The following is a 17,473-nucleotide window of genomic DNA, read 5'->3' as shown; positions in this document are numbered from 1 at the left end:
CATAAAACTCCCCCTAGCTTGATGGACAGCCAATTGTTATGACTGAGGAGTTGTTTGCATGCCAAGGCCACTCCGCTTTCATATTAGGTGCTATGACTAAATCTCCCTCTCAATGTAGCATGCCATCTCCTGCAATAAACATAATAGTGGAAATTTGTTCTGAACAAACATTGGTGTTTACTAGTGAAATAAAAACATTACTCTTTGCCTATTAAACATGTCATTTTACACCCAAATTAAAAATTTAGTCACATGTTTAAAAGAGATCTCTATTACAGCAATAAACAATTCAAAACTTAACAGGCAAGTGTAAGAATTATTTTAATTCCTTTGGTGTCTGCAAACAATGTGCATCTTAACAACATTAAAAGATGTTATATAACTATCAGACTGAAAACAAAACACAATAGCTTAAAATGTGTTAAAAATACAAGTACCAAATTCACAGTAAGTAGCGTGAGTTACAGCAACACTGAGGCACAAATTACAGAATTCACAGGACAATGAACACAGTTCAACAGAGAGGGAGATGGTTAGCTGATGTGAAACAATGTGAGGAGAAAAATGAATCCAAGACAAAGAGCAACTATTAACACATGTATGAAGTACATGGTAACCTAAAAAGTCAAAATCACCCCACAAACAAGTGACAAACAAATAATGGTAAGAAAAAGGGAAAAAACTACATTTAATAAAAAAAATTAAAAAAAAAAATCCACCAACCGTGAACATCACTCACTCAGAATGTATTGGAAACGCCATATCAATATAATTCAACAAACCTCATCAAAACTAAAATAACAGAACATTATTTCACGGTTGTCTGTAATTAGTAAGCTAAGAGGACTGTGTGAACTGAACACTTCTGTGCACTTCCTTTTTTAATCTGTGTTTAGGCTCTACAGTATCTGCATGTTGAGGCACTTGGAAAGGATATGATTGTACTGTGTGTAGTATATTATGTACATTTGTTATGCTTGTATGCCTGTAAATCACACTCCTTCCAAAATTAACATGTGCTTAACCTTACAGATCTAAAACCGGAGTGAGATTTGCTGTTCTTTAAGCCACATACTGAAACTGAAAGTCCCATGGTCAACAAGATCTCCTATTCTTCTCTCAACTAGTAAGTGAAGGTTATAAACACATAGCAAAACAGTAATCTACAAAAAAAACTTTTCAGATAATGGAGGTGGCCATGACAACCTAGTTACTGATTCCAGATCAGTATTCCGGCTCAAAGAGCTGATGACTTTGACCCAGAGGAAATAGGGTGGGCCTGTAATCTCTGGCACCTGATCTAAAGCAAGACGCTGACTAAGAGAAGCCTGGCAGGAATCCATCCAAGACCACTGAGGACAGTGCAAAAATGTGTTGGAAAAAAATGCTTCTTTTCTCCTTGTGCTTCTCCAAAAGCGTTCTACTATCGCAACGTTAAAATTACCATGTCCCAAAACTGAAACGAAGAAACAAGGAAGGAAAAACAACTTCTGGAAAATTTGGAGTCTTCCCTTAAAAATAGAGTAGATGAACCACAAAATGCTTACTACAAAATGTAATTTATCAAGCAAATTACAACCACCAATGCTACATTTCAATTAAAGGAAAAAAGATGAATAATAATAATAATAATATTCACAGTCAAACATTTAGTGAGTTGTGGGCTCAGTCTTCCAAATGACAAACACCTTGCACACACACCGTATATTACAAAATAACATCCTCAATCACTGGTCCCACACTAATACAACACTCCACATGTTAAGAGAACGCAACCAGCGACAGTCACTTGCAGTCCAGAGGCTGACATCTACAGTTAAGGCAGGCTAGCAATGTCCCGCTTTGGAGGGGGTCCGTCTGGTTTGCAGGGAGTGCCGTTGGCTTTGTCCTCAAATACCAAGACTCTGTGGAGAGAGAGAGAGAGAGAGAGAGAGAGAGAGAGATTTCTGTAATGCAATTTGCAGTTACTTATAAACTAACATAAACACAAATACTGATATATCTGCAATAACATATTCCAATACACAGTTCACAGTGAATACTAATGTTATTTGATTGTCATTAACATGAGCCCTTGTTTTGAAAACCTGGGCCTAATGATCTGTGAAGGGGGTAACAATCTGTGTGATTGCACTCCAAAAGTAAAACTAAAACTGATAATAATTACGCATTCTGCCTGAGTAAAACTTAGTTGGACCAGAATTTTGCTGGGTTGTTGCTAAATATTTGTGCAGCATTGCGAGGTGGTTACCAAGGTGTTGCTAGATGGATGCTGGGCTGTGCTAGGTAGCTTCTCTAGGGTGTATAGTTCTGGGTGGTTGTCGTCAGGAACAGTATAGGGTGTATAAGTGGTTTGTTATAGTGAGTCTGGTTGAATACTATAGGGCAATGTACGTCTGTAGTGTAACAAGTAGTGTCTGTGTGAGCAAGTTGCAGCAGTTAATAGGCATTGCATTTGCTGTTGTATGTGTGTGTTTGCATTTAATTTATTTAATTTTATCAATTCATATACAGTTGTTTTTTTAAATTACAATTAATAGACTAATCGTTTAGTCTATAAAAGGTCGAAAAGAGAAATAAAAATAAAAGCAGTTACAATTTTCTAAAGCCCAAGTTGACGTCTTCAAATGTCTTGTTTTGTGTAAACAGTCCAAAACCCCAAAAATATAAATTTAATATCACACGAGAGAAAGCAAAGCAGCAACTTTTCGCAGGTTGAGAAACTGGAACAACGTAATTTTTGGTATTTTTGCTTAAAAAAAAAGAGATTATATACAGTAGATTATCAAAATGGACTAATGGATTCAATTTAAACAGCAAAGATAGAGACAGGGATACTTGGTTGAATGGCTTCAGCATCATGGAGAAAGGCATAAAGAAAGTCAAATGAAAATAAGGAAGACAGAAGGTGGTAAAAGAGGCTAAAAAGAGGTGAACAAGAAAAGTATAAACAATACAAGCAGGATGTCTAAGTGAGGAAGGGATAATCAGCTCCTGGAGGATACAGAGAGCCACAGTTACAGTCGGGTATGAGCTGGCTGAGCAGTAAGTGAAAGGAAAGGAATGAAGGGAAACCACAAAAGGAGAGTGAGGGGAATAGTGGTTTTAACTGTACACAGCAGAGTGAGCGATCTGACAGGAGCTATTCAGAGCGAATGCCTGTCTTTAATTTCCTTTTTTGGAAAACTCTGCAAAGCTCCACTAAGCTCATAAGTAGCAATGATCCCGCCGACGAAACCGGCACTCAGCAACTCAAACTCTGGCACATCTCTCTGGCAACCGAGCTCACTCCCCATTTTTCTTCACACTACTGATATCTGCCACCCAAAGCTGCATGAAGTCAGTCAGATCACCCCTGACAGTCATCAGTCAACTACTGATTCAATGAAGAATCCAACAACAAGTCAAAAGTCCCGTTTTTGTAAATAAATCACTCTTTGAACGTGAACATGATGTGAATTAAAGTTTTGTGACTCTGTCTCCATTAAAATGTATGAGTATGTATAAGCATGTTTTTAGCATATTGCCACGTTAGTAGGGCTGGGCAATATATCGATATTATATCGACATCGATATATGAGCCTAGATATCGTCTGACATTTTGGATATCGTAATATGACACAATATGACAAATACTCATTGTGTTAATATTTTGTGAAAGCATCAATAGTCAAACTACACACTACAATATCGACATTGAGGTATTTTGTCAAAAATATTGTGATATCTGATTTTTGCCATGTCGCCCAGCTCTACACGTTAGGCTAATCTGCTCTAATGTAGACAGAAGAGCTCAATGGATAAAAAGGCAACTGCTGACCTAATCTTGTTATTGTGTACAATACATACCCATTACACACCAGATACCCGTTTCATCTGTACGACTGAAACATGCATATGCACTTACAGTGATATTAAGTCAGTAGGTAGGACCCCTGTCTTCATTTCATAGAAAAAAAGAAATTTTTGAAAATGGATTTTTGTGTAAATCCTAAATTTCCTTTAGTCAAGATCCATCACAGCTTACTTGTCTTAAATATCAAATCTGTATGGCTCATCTGTCATTCAAAAATATTGGTCAAACAAGCCAGTGACCATGCATCCTTGTGCACTTGTGTATTGCACTGGTGACTTTATTCACAGAGCTTACACTGTCCAATTGTGGAGCTTGACCACAATCATTTTCCTCTGATTGTAACTACATCAATTGTTGTCGTGCCAAATGCTTTGAATAACACTATTCTAGACCTCATTGCACCCTCAACTTCTCCCTCCCTTCTCCTCTCTCTGTAGAGACAAAAACAGCAGCACACAAGAGAGGCGTTGTAGACCTTTGCAGTTATCAGAGTGGGCAGCAGTAGTAAGAAACAGCAAGATACTCTATGTACATAGATAAAAACATACATCCTATGACCAATGTTTCCTGTCTCAATCAGAACAAAGAATGTGTATGAATCTCACACACACACACACACACACACACACGTTCGAACTATACTGTGGCTTTTGGGGAGCCCACTTTTTGTTTTCTTTTCTCTTCAACTGGGGGGGGGGGTGTCTTGCGACTTACTGGCTACAGCTACAAGTGTATGCACTATACAGGATTTACCCTATTATACTTTATCGACAGGAATTGATAGGTCAGACAGCAAACACCACCCACAAATAGTCTATAAACAAAAGCATCAGGCTCTCTTTGACAATTCACATGAACAACGGTTAAAGTTACTCAGGCTACCGAATACCATAATACCTCCGTTCAATAAGGCCTAAGCGATGAACCCCAAGCTTCCATCCTTAACAAACAGCCATGTAAATAGCGGCTGGGAGATTATGGGATACACTTATCGGGCTGACATTTACGTTTTTACGTGTATCGGCTGATACGCGGCTGCTACATTAGCCGATGTTCCCCATTATTTACAGACAGGCGTCCACACAGGCTGATCTGTGTTGCTAGAGACGCTGTAGTTCACGTGCAGACCATGCACTGCCCCTTCCCCACTAGCTGAGTGCTAGAAGTCTGCTCTTCAAGACAACGGTAACTTTTAAACTTTCAAAGCATCTTTTGACTGGTTGACTTAGCTAAAATATTGCCATACACTTTGAAAGTGGAAACACGTTGCTCTATATGAGTTTGTGGGTCCAAATGGAAAATGCCTTGTCTATAAAACTGCTTGCCATTGTATTTAGGGAGCTGCAAATAGCTACGTTGTAGGCTATCCGTATGCACCGTTACTAACACTGGCCATAGGATTAAGTAATGCCGACGTTGTTCCGTTGGAGTTTTATTCAGCGACCAACTGGCTGAGGTTTGGACGGCTGAAACTCTCTCCCCTCTCCCTACTTGGAGCTGGGCGGAGTTGCCATCGCATGTGTGGTGTGTGTGTGTGTGTGTGTGTGTGTGTGTGTCTCGGTGTGTAGACACACACCAGACTCTCTCCCTCTCTCCCCACTCGGAGCTGGGCAGAGTTGCCATCGCAGCCCCCCCGCTCAAGAACAGCTTTAATGATGAGATATGTTTTATACGTAGTTGAATATTCATTTGTTTATCATGTACCAGACATAAGTGCACCGTGTATGCCTTACTTGTGTTTAGAGCCGTTTGCTGACGTTATCATTATCAATCCAGTTCAATGGTGGTTGAGTTTTTCAGTCAGCGTCAGCTACCAAACAGAAGTTTGTGTGTGTGTGTGTGTGTGTGTGTGTGTGTCTGTCTCTCACTCAGTGGGACACACGTCACACATCACAGTGATATATGAGAGTGCTGCACCACCTGAAGGAGAGCTTTTAAAACTTTGAGAGATATGTTTTATACGTGGTTGAATATTTATACCTTTTAACGTTGATGCAGTTTAGAACAGAAACTTAATGAAGCTTAATGTGCATCTGACATCACGTTATTTTCCTCTGCCGATTTATGTTCTGTGGTTGACAAATCTGGCAGCTTCTTTTACATTTTCGTTTAGATCTACTAGTGTGTTGTCTTTGCATATTAGGCGGCATATTAGCCTTAGACATGCTCATTTTATTTTATGTAGAAAAATTGAAACCCTGGCAGTCTTAAATTACAAATCAAGCACTTTATTTCAATGGCTACTTTTCAGGTTTCAGGTTCTTAAAATTATTTAAATGTGTTGACAAAGTACATTTTGTGATGACCTGATTATATCTGTCTTATAATATGTCAGCAAGCAATGCATCATCAAGGCTGTATTGTAGATGTTGATGAAAGCCTTTTACCCTTGCAGTTAACCATTCGAGGTGCACCCATCCATATGATGCACATTGCACACATAATTTGGGAGATATGAATGTAAGATGATTGCAGAAGTGACATTGAGCTGTGTTTTTGTTTATTATTTTTAAAGAAATGGCAGCGCAGATTCCGAAAACAAATCCAGTGTGGCAGGGTTTACATTTTTATGATGTAAATTGAGGGAGGAAAAGCAGTATCGGCTCAAGAAAAATTGCCAGCCCGTATCGGTCATCGGCTAAGGCTGATGGAAAACAAATTGGTATCGGCATCGGCACTAAAAAATCTGTATCAGTCGATCCCTATTTGGGATTATGAGGATTTGTCTACTAACGGGTCCAGCCAGCTAAATTGAGCAGAGCTGACATGCAGCAGCCAATACACGCTTTCTCCTGCAGTCTGACCCACTGAAAGGCTGCTTTAAAGGGCTTACACTGGCTACACTAACCCGTTTTAGAATAGCAGGAAGTTATGTCACAGGCTTATCCACTAGTGACTATTGGAAAAAAAAATGATGAAAGAAATAATTAATATTGTAAAAGCCGATTTTTGTTGCCAGAGTATGATGTGTTTGGGTGTCCTGCGTGACTGTCAGTGGTTAATCAGCCTATAATCAGTTACCTAAGCACATGATCCCAGCTAAGGATAAGGATGGGTTGACTATGGATAGGCGACGTAGATGGGTTTTGCTGCCATGGAGATTAACGACTAATGCAGCATGTGGGTAGTGACATCATCGCGAGTCATCCCAGAACCGCCTGCTGAAGGATGAAACAATTGGCTGACACAGCACACGATTCATATCCTCCCTCTCAATCATGTGAGCAGACAATAAACCAGCAGATGGTTTAAAAGACAGAACTCTGCACGTATGCAAAAACAGGTTCAAAAAAAAAAAAAAAAAGTATTGTTACACACATAGGTTTACTTACAGTTTGAGCACAGCTGAACGCTTGCCCAGCATCATCTTGACAAAGTCCCTGTAGTTGATGGTGTTGCTGCTGCCGCCCGTCACCTCAACTATCATTTTTTTTAACTCCAAGTGGGTCTTGGGCACCCCCAGCTTCTCCATCATCCGCTTTAGACCCATGAGATCTGAGAGAAGGTACAGTTGACAATCAGATTTGTGCTTAGGTGAGAGAATATTTATAATTTTTCATGTATTTTAGTTTGTATTATTTAATGCAAGTTCACATTTTTAACAAAAATGAGATTGTCAGGAAACTGGAACACTGTCTAAATGAATTCCATGCGTCTGAAGCGTGTTAAAGGGTCACGCCAACAATTCTACACATATTCAGTTTATTCATCACAAGGGCCACTACTATTCTACTGTATATTGTCTTATGTGGCTCCGGAGGGGGATTTCCAAAGTCTAAAACAATAACCCCGATGAGGCATGTCAGCTTGGTACATACATTTCCTAACAGAAACCCTGCATTACATACTGGAGGTGTCGGGTTTTGAAAGATGGGAGCACTTCGTAGGAGAATACCATTAGTTTTAAAAAAAAAGATAAAGGTTTGGTTATAAAACCAAAAATTGAACAATTCAAATACTGATGAAAGAACTAGGTGAAAAGTCAAGGGATCCCCAAAGTCCTTCGAATTCATCCTCTGGACAGCTTTGATATCGGTACCAAATTGCAAGGCAATCAGACTGGACCATAGCAGTGGACAAAGCATCTGACATTGCCACCCGTTTGTTTTTTGTGTGTTGCTGAAATGACACAAGTTGACATAAAAAAGGACAATTAGCAGCTTCTTTCAGGACCTGCAGTCAGACATTTGCTGTCTGACTCCCACACTAAAGTTCACCTCACATCTGCTTACAGTATGGTCTCACTTTACGTCCAGGACACAAACATGACACATGAGCCTGTTCAAGCCCTGTGCTCACACTGGTCAGACAATACACACTCAGTATTAATTACTGCTCCCTCATGTCGACACTGCACATGGGTCAGCTGTTGTTATCCGGGGTGCAGCAGTGTTTTAGTGCTACTACTATTACTCACCAATTTCTCCTTGGTCATTCAGGTCAAACTCGGCATATTTATCTGCAAAACACACACACGATTATCACTAACAGCTCACACACACACACCACATCCCCTACATCAACATTTTAACAAACAACAAACCCCAGCTGGCATTTAACATGTCAGCAAAACTGTAAACACGCACTCTGTCCATTGAGCTCACTGTCTTACACTCTGCTGACAAAAAGACAGACATAAACAGCTGATAATGACAGGTGTGTTTTGAGTGTGTGCGTGCGTGTGTGTGTGTTTTGAATGTCTGTCAGTGTAAAGCAGGCAAAGGGCAGCTGAGTGGGGCATGTGAGACAGATTAAAGCGAGAGGGTCAGGAAGTTTAAAGAGAACTTAAAAGTTCAAACACAGCAATCAGGAAGTAAAACAGACGCTTAGTCTGAAATTTGTGACGCTTGTATACAGAGATTTCCCTCACAATCACTCGCTCAAATTAAATCTGGTCCTTCTGGCCTGACAACATGCAGAAAAAAACCCCAAAAAAAAAACAAAAAAAAAAACACTGGTGCTTGCCAAACCCACTTAACTTTACAGCTACTTAGTTTTTCAGCTGAAGAAAAAGACGTATTTGGAGCGGTCGGCGCAGCTGCGCTAACACTCTGTCGTTGCCTTTGTCCTCACTCCTGACAATTGTGCACGATAACGCATAACGTTTGCGGTTTGGGTGGTTGATTAACGCATCATTTTGTAGGTTGGGCGGTGCAGATTGACTCCCATAACAGGCGAAGTGGGTGCGACTGACCCGCGCGTCACTAGTCAGGAGGACTCGCTGCAAAGCTGCATTCTATAATAACCTGTAGTCTGTATCTCCTCTAGCTGAAGGGTCTGTGCACAATGACTGAAATAAGGTGGGGGTGATGTGACTGATGAAAGTCAACTCTGGGGCTTCTCGACTGATGATTTAAATCATCAACCTTTAGGCAGCCCTTGTAATCATTACCTCCAGCATTCTCATTGATGTGTAAAAGCTCATTATTTACATGCTACTGAAGTGGCGGCTGCTATGAAAAACCAGAAGCAGACATTTTCCAGCTTCTCCCTGAATCTCACCGTTCTTTGTTCAGAAGACCACTTTAGTCAGATTACACTTGCTATTTATGTCCCACACTGGATGCTCTGTCTGTGTGTGTTGGGGGGAAGAGAAGACTGTGTTAACTGTGTGAACCCATGGGGAGTGGGACAGGACAATGCTACTCTGTTCGTAAACTCGGAGAAGGGGGCCTCCGCACATTCATGAACACACACACGCACGCGCATACACAGACACGCAAAGCAGTTCTTGAGAGGGCCACTTGTCGCAGAGCAGCCTGTTGATCATCTGCAGCCACAGAAAATGGCTCATCTGAACAAAACTCAAGTCTTCAGTGTATCCTCCTTCCTGACCTACATTCATTTAGCAATGGACGTGACAAAATGACAGTGCCGTCAACTTATAAACTAGCCATTTTCTGCCATAATTATGACTTTTTGCTTCTCTTCAAGGTTCATAAAGAGGTCTTTGATTTAAGTTTGATTTGATCATTTGAGTTGTTTTATAGAGAGTTTGACTACCAGCCACGTTGGCAGCAATCATGTGAAAATAACAACCTTGCGAATAAAATAGTTGAAATAGAGGATGACTTCCCTTGCCACTGCCCGGCCAACAAATAAACAAAGACTTTTCCCACGCTTTTAAAATACACTGATCCTGTGGACAGAGAATAGCTTCAGTGCAGGCGTCTGTTTATTCTATTAACAACTTGATTTCCGTTTCCTAAACCAGTTTTCCTGAAACGGTCCATTTTCTTTTTAGCCATTAGGCCTATACTGTGCCGTCAACACTGATTTGACACCGACACATAGAAATAAATATTCCACATGTAGGGGCTAACACGCTCTCTCACTCCAACCCTTTAACACATTTAAAAAAATTAAAAAAAAAGCATAAAAATCACACATTTGTTATAAGCTTTTAAGAACTGATGTCTTAAGGATTACACCAAGGAAGTAGGGGTGGGAATCACCAGAGGCCTCACGATCATCAGGATACTTATCACGGCACAATATTACACATCTCCTCCGACTGCACCTCGGATAAAATAAATAAATATTTCTTGAAGCTGCACTTTCAAATGGCTCTTTGTAGTCTTGCTTATTTAAAGCTAATGTACTTGCACTTACTACTTGTTGTCTGGAGTTTGCAACTTCAGGGTTGAAAGCACTTAATTGGAAGTCGCTTTGGATAAAGGTGTCAGCTAAATGACATGTAATGTAATATTACTGTGATCTTAAACCTATTGCAATATTCTGCCATATATTGCAATTTATTACCTCCCAACTTCAAATGTTTCCGTTTTATCTAAAAAGATACATTTCTGTTTTTTCATATCACTTCAATTGTATTGCTGCAAAATGGGATTGTCAAGCAGACAAACTGACCAACACATATATTATTATAATAATAATAATTCAATACTTGGTGTCTGTGTGTCGATACAGTATTGCCACGGAAAATATCGCGTTACTATGCTGTATCGATTCTCCCCCCCCCCCCACCCACCCACCCACCCCTACAAGGAAACTGGTTAGTGGAGGTGATGAGCAGCATTAATGGCAGTTAACAGCCATTGATGCTAAAAGTCCAGCTTGACAATACAAACTTTAAACTGACTTCAACTTGATGCTAACCCTTACTGTATGTGTCCATAATAATGGTGACACATACAGACTAACAGACTGATGTCTGACCTGCAGTTCAGCAGTGACTTTGTTCTCAAACATCAGCACTTGTTTTTGACCGATTAGGTTGTTTCTCTCCACTTTTATGAAAAACTCAACATTCCCTGACTTTGTGACGGGCTGCTCTGATTAAATGCTGCAAAGTGAACAGACGATGTGATCGCCCAACCGCCTGCTGAGCTGAACTCAACTGCTGGTAACATGGCCACTGTCGCTGACAGTTAAAGCTCAATAAAGTCTAATATTAACACTAACAGATCATTAATTCAGTTAATTTTAAAAGAAGCGCTATGACATTCTGTTTGTATCTTGTTGCACTTGTTAATAAACCACTACAAATATGTAACTCAAACACCAAAAACAACCTGTCTTCACTTCAGGTGAGGTGGGGAGCTTCCATTATAAAATGCTGCAGGAAACCCCATGTCTCACTAAATGATTGTCCCCATAAGAGCTGTGATAGTTTCAATTTTATTTTTTATTGTAAAAAATTATATATTTTTGATGGTTGTTTTGGTGCCAAACATAGTGACAAGCATCGGTCATATAACAACTAATTAGGGCTGGGCAATATATCGATATTATATCGAAATCGTGATACGAGACAGGATATCGTCTTAGATTTTGGATATCGTAATATCGTGACATGACACGAAGTGTTATCTGTCCCTGGTTTTAATGGCTGTATTACAGTAAAGTGATATCTTTTCTTACCAGACGGTTCTAGCTTTTCTATTATTTGCCTTTACCCACTTTATTATATACACATTGATGATTATTTATCAAAAATCCCATTGTGTAAATATTTGTCAACCCTACAATATCGCCGCAATATCGATACTGAGGTATTTTGTCAACAATATCGTGATATTAGATCTTTTCCATATCGCCCAGCTCTACAACTAATTAAACAAAGATATTACAGAAGACATAATTGGATTAATCAAATTATCCAAATAATGAATAATTCAAGAAAGTAATGTAAACATTAAAGTAGGGCATGTTTAACATTAGTTTTGGTCATGAGTAGCACTGATGTGTTTTGGTTGGTTGCTTAAAGCACTGCGTTTAGATACTGACCTCTGGGTTAGTGGGACAGTATGGAAACAGAAGGGAAAGCTAGGAAGAAAAAAAAACAGCAATCCTCTCAGGACCTGGGTGTCGGGTCCTCTTTCTGTTTATATATATTACTGCTCCATTTCCTCCAGCAGGCATAGATTCTAAGTAGGACACTGGAGTAGGTTTCTTATTTCAAGACATACATATACATACGACATGTCTATTCAAATAAAACAGTCTTGGGTTATACTGTCTGGAAAATCGCGGATGAAAAACTCACATTATCAGAAGATAACGAAAACAAAAATACTCTACATGCACCCAGAGCATACAATGTGTGATATTTTGTTCCCATAATTAGCTCCTATTTGCAGTGATTTTCTCCTTTCCCAGGAGCTATAAGCCCAGCAAAGTTCTGAAGATTGTAACAACAAGCAGAGGAACGCCCCAGCACATTCCTCCAAGGCCACCGAGGACTTGGCCTTGCAAACATCTCAGAAATCTCAACAGTCTGCCTTTCCCACAGAGAAAAACAAAATGATGAAGACTCATGTCTGTGTGCAGACTGCCAACAAACAAACAAATACTGAGGCTAAGACAAAAGCCAGAAAAAAAAAAAAAAAGGAACACACCCTCACAAAGACGACCACATACATATACTGAAACTACTCAGGGAGGACTGGATTTGCTTACTTTTAAGACCTTCCAGTTTTTCAGCCAGGTCCTCTTCATCCCTGTATTTCTGGTCTTCCAGGTATTCCTGTGAAAGAGGAAGAGGGGTGAATAAACTGAAGATGAACAGAAACCCAAGCTTGACAAACTGATGAATGTTTAAATCAGTTTCCTGACAAAGTTCCAGCTGTGTTACAAACAGGGCTGGGTATCGTTCAAATAATGTTTCAATACCGATAACAATACCGTGACTTCTATACAGGTTCCGAAATGATACTTATTTCGATGCCAATTTCATAAAACAAAAAAGAAATAACATGACGACACAAATCTTTATTTTTCAGCTCCTACTATTAGCCTACGTGTGTGCGTAACGTAGAGTTTTTCCTGCCTGCCTCTACCGACGTGTAATGTTAAGCAGCCAATCAATTCAGTCGGTGGCTAAAAAGTATTGAATTTGGTACCCAGCCCTAGTTACACAATCAAGGAGGAAGGAAACCCACGCACAAATTAGAGCATTAAATTCATTAATCTGATTGTGTTCTGTCAAAAACTTCCAACTTGAGAATGATGACTCACAATCTTAAGATGTTCTTCCTCCTGCATTGTCATTACTGATCACTGTGTTCATTAAGTGGAACACCTCACAAGGGTGTTAAGGAAAGAGCCTGAAGGGAGCTATTCTAATGAAATTATAATGACGCAATCTGCCATGTGGGAGTCAGCTTCCATCTACATGATGGGGGGGGGGAGAGAGAGAGAGAGAGAGAGAGAGAGAGAGAGAGAGAGAGAGAGAGAGCGCTCTGCATTGACCTGTGTCTATGTGTCTCACAAGCCACGATTTCAGCCACGCTGAATCACTGCAACCCCCCCGACACACACACGCAGAGAGAGAGAGAGCTCTGCATTGACCTGTGTCTGTGTGTCTCGCAAGCCACGATTTCAGCCACGCTGAATCACTGCAACCCCCCCGACACACACACACACACACACACACCTCAAGTATGCAAGTATATTTGAAGAAGTGCAGTGCCAGGATCACTAGTACTATCTCGATAAAGAATGTGTCACAATAGAGAGGTCATTTACATAGTTTACTGTATCTCCTCTTGCTGAAGGTTCAGATTGTGTAAGTATTTAGGGCTGCAACTGATGAGTTGTTTGGTCAATACAATTACATGTCATGTCATCATAATTACTCATAGGCCAAGCTGAAATCTTCAAATGACTCGTTTTGGCCGATCAACAATCCCCAATCCCAAGATATTATGTTTCATGGTATAGAAAATAATAAAAAAAAAAAAAGTAACATACTCACATCAGAGAAGATGGAATCAGTGAATTTGAGAAATGTTTCCTTTAAAAAAATTGCTGATTAATTGTCCATCAGTGACTAATCGGTTACTTTTTAGAGGAGATTCTCATAGATGAGTAGCCACCCTATCTACATAACAGTGTCAGAATTAAAATTGTCAAAGTCACTATAATGTAATGGATGTCAGTGTATATAAACCTAGAGTTTAAATCACAGTACACATATTCTTTTTTAGACCTAGCCGCTTAAAAAAAATAAGGGGTAATTTCTCTAATGAGCAAATGAGGGATATCAAAAACTACATACATCTCTATGAAGGAACCATAGACTGTATATATCTATATATAAAAAGGAACAGAGTGTGTTCTGTGTCGACAGTAATGTGACAGGCGCTCCCGGCTGTCCTCCTGCCGCGACCTGGTTTCATGCGAGAGCCGATGACAAAAGTAAAAGTAAAAGTAGGGAAACAGAGATTACACAGACATCTAGTTAATCTGTGGGAACTACTACAGAGTTATTAGACAAAGCGAGGCCTGTGTGAGACAAAAGACAAAGAGCTCATTCAGACACCTGTTTCCCGTCCAAACACCAGGCAGATGAGCCACAAAACACGCTTCAAATGCGTTTCACCTGGGACCACCAGATCAATATGATCGGGTCAGAAGGGAAACACTATACATGTGTGACAGCATGCAGCCATTCAACAAGTGCCACGGGATTGCAGGGGGTTATCAATAAAATGCATCAACAGCATCGCTATGGACAAGTCCAATGCGTGTGGCGTTTAAGGGATTCATTATTCACAGCAGTATTGAGACAGTTGCATCTAACTGCCTTGAAGCATCGATGTGGCCGCACGTTCACAAACAAGGCCAATGCCAAGTCAAGTGTATGCGTGCTCATTAAATTCAAATTCCCTTGAGGTGCCGTTAGACACGCTGATGGCAAATGAAAAGAACATGCTTACCTTGTTTATTTCTTCCAATTTTGACCTTTGCTGCTCCTTTAACAGTCCAAATGTTTTTCCTCCTGCAAAAAGAAAATCACGTTATTTTAATAGCAAGCTCGTTAACACCATCATAGGCTTAGCTTGGACGGTAGCCGGCGGGGTCGGCCTGCTGATGCTCTATTGTAAAGACTCAAAGCTAAAGACATAAGCAGATGCCTGAGAAATTAGAAAAAGGCAGTCAGATGTCGTATTATTTATTACCTTGTGCATTTGAAGGCATCCCGGAGTTGATCTGTGGCGTATAAATCCAGAAAATTACAAATATCCGAGCCAGAAGGATACCACGACTGTCCGCCGGGGCGATACTTCTATTCTCCGTTAGGGATTGGGTTCAGTGTGGGCCACTAAATACCGGTATCAAGACGGACGCAATTAGAGAAAGGACATCCGGTCAATCCTTTCAAAATAAACAATTGACCCCTTTTAAACAAATAACCTCAAAATCAGCTTTGTTGAAAGCTTCTTTTTATGTTCTGCTGACATACGGTGGAACAGTATGAATGAATTTGACACAAATAGGGCTGCAACTAGGCTAATAATTATTTTAATTCAGAAATCTGATTTTTTTTTAAAAATTTAAAAAAAATTTAAAAGACAAGAAAATATAGCCCTTTATAGTTTTCCAGAGCCCAAGGTGAGGTCTTCAGATAGCTTTTTTTTTGTCTGACCAACAGTCCCAAACACATGCAGATTAATAGATATGGCTATTTGTTTTGTGGTGTAGTTTGCTATGATGTAGTATTGGTTTTATGTTTATATTGTTCAATGTTATGTCCCATGTTGTATGTCTGTCTTTTAATATATTGGTTATTAGAATAGATAGACATACATGTTTGAAATGTAAATCCATAAATAAATCAAATCACACCAAAAATTGGATTAAACTTCCAGCAAATATTTTAGTGGAATCAACAATTCACATCTCAGGGAAATGTTGATTGTTTTGTTGATGCCACTTCCAGTTGAATAGCCTGATGTGAGGCAAACTTACCACATATTTTTTGTTTGTTTTTATTCCTGAATTATTCTGTGTTCTCACATGGCATTGCAATGTTTTTGAGCACCACAGTACCAGAAATATTTATTATACTATTTATTTTTCAGCAAGACTGTTGCTGCTATTTTAGCCAGGGCTCCCTTGGATTTTGTTATGCCAATAGGATTTACCTGGTTAAATAAAGGTGTATTAAAAAAATACACATTGGAGAACTAGGCTGCCACAATGTACATAAACAATTCAATTAATTTGTGATTTTCTAATGGTAAAACACAATGCTTTTATTTCGAAGGCTGAAACATCTTACTTCCGGTATCAACGATACACCGTCCTCATCACTGAATGATGTTCTTGGAGTAATCTGGGATTTACTCACGCTCACCACCATGTGGCGGATACGGAAACTGCACATAATGAGGGTGTGATTCAGATAATACAATCCTTTAATATAAAGAAATGACACCCAAATATTATTTAACATCCAGCTTCAGTTGTAAAATTAATCTTGTAATACTTTTAATGTGCTTCCATCATTATTAGCAGTTAAACATTGTGTCCCACAATACAATTTAAACCTTATTTATCCGAGCAAAAATAAGATGTAACACACGATCATGACAAAAATAGAAAAAAAAGATTCATTATTTAGCTTTTTCACTGCAATCTGAAAAAAAGAAGTGACATTTTGTGTTTCCATTAAAGCTTTAGCTCATTCTAACTGTAATGAAAAACAATGAATTGGTCATATTACAGTAAATGTATCATATGTCCTACAAATTTAAATATGTTATTTACTCTATCATCATGTAACAATGATAAGGTGATATATGAATAAATGTCAAATATGTGAAAATATAATCATGTTCATAATTTAGGGGTATTTTGTCACCCCCTTGTGGTCATTTATCATTGAAGCCTCTATTTTTGTTGCAGGCAGAAAAGGGCAATGATGCAGTTCTCTCTTTGGGGACATTTGGGTAAATACTGCAGAGCTCCAATCTGGGTTGTGACACACATAAAGATCTAACACACTGTTTACAATAGGCTAGCTTTAGAAATCAGGCACAATGTTTTACATATTTGTTTAAGTTTGTTGTTTATATAGTTGCTATTCATACATTATTGGATACAGTTTTGTTTATTGAGCCACTAGTACATATACCTGTGTGTACTGCATTTTGTAGGCATTTGTAAAACGTTGAAATGTGTTAATGTAAGACATTTTCCACACTGGGTTACTCTATTTCAGTTTATTTAAATAGCATAATTCAATGTAAACCTACTGTAGCCTCAGGCCTTCATTGGACTATGACTGATACTGGAGCATTGGAAAATCACAGAACTGAATTAATGCACTATGGTTAAATTAATGTCCAGTGAATTCCTAGATTTGCA

General features: G+C 39.2%; 1 protein-coding gene across 1 annotated transcript; it reads right to left on the bottom strand.

The window, feature by feature from the left end:
* Positions 1-305: 305 nt before the first annotated feature.
* aif1l (allograft inflammatory factor 1-like) lies at positions 306-15,403 on the bottom strand. The gene is made up of 6 exons (XM_078271995.1): positions 15,283-15,403; positions 15,040-15,101; positions 12,779-12,845; positions 8,274-8,315; positions 7,189-7,351; positions 306-1,904 (listed from the first exon to the last, which is right to left on the bottom strand). The coding sequence occupies exons 1-6, from the start codon at positions 15,299-15,301 to the stop codon at positions 1,817-1,819; spliced, it is 441 nt and encodes a 146-aa protein (XP_078128121.1). The 5' UTR covers positions 15,302-15,403; the 3' UTR covers positions 306-1,816.
* Between the last annotated feature and the right edge of the window lie 2,070 nt (positions 15,404-17,473).

This window comes from Sander vitreus, chromosome 16 (genome assembly GCF_031162955.1).
Source record: "Sander vitreus isolate 19-12246 chromosome 16, sanVit1, whole genome shotgun sequence".
Taxonomy (NCBI): Eukaryota; Metazoa; Chordata; class Actinopteri; order Perciformes; family Percidae; genus Sander; species Sander vitreus.
Note: the sequence above shows the minus strand (reverse complement) of the source record. Positions and strands in the feature narration are given on the sequence as shown.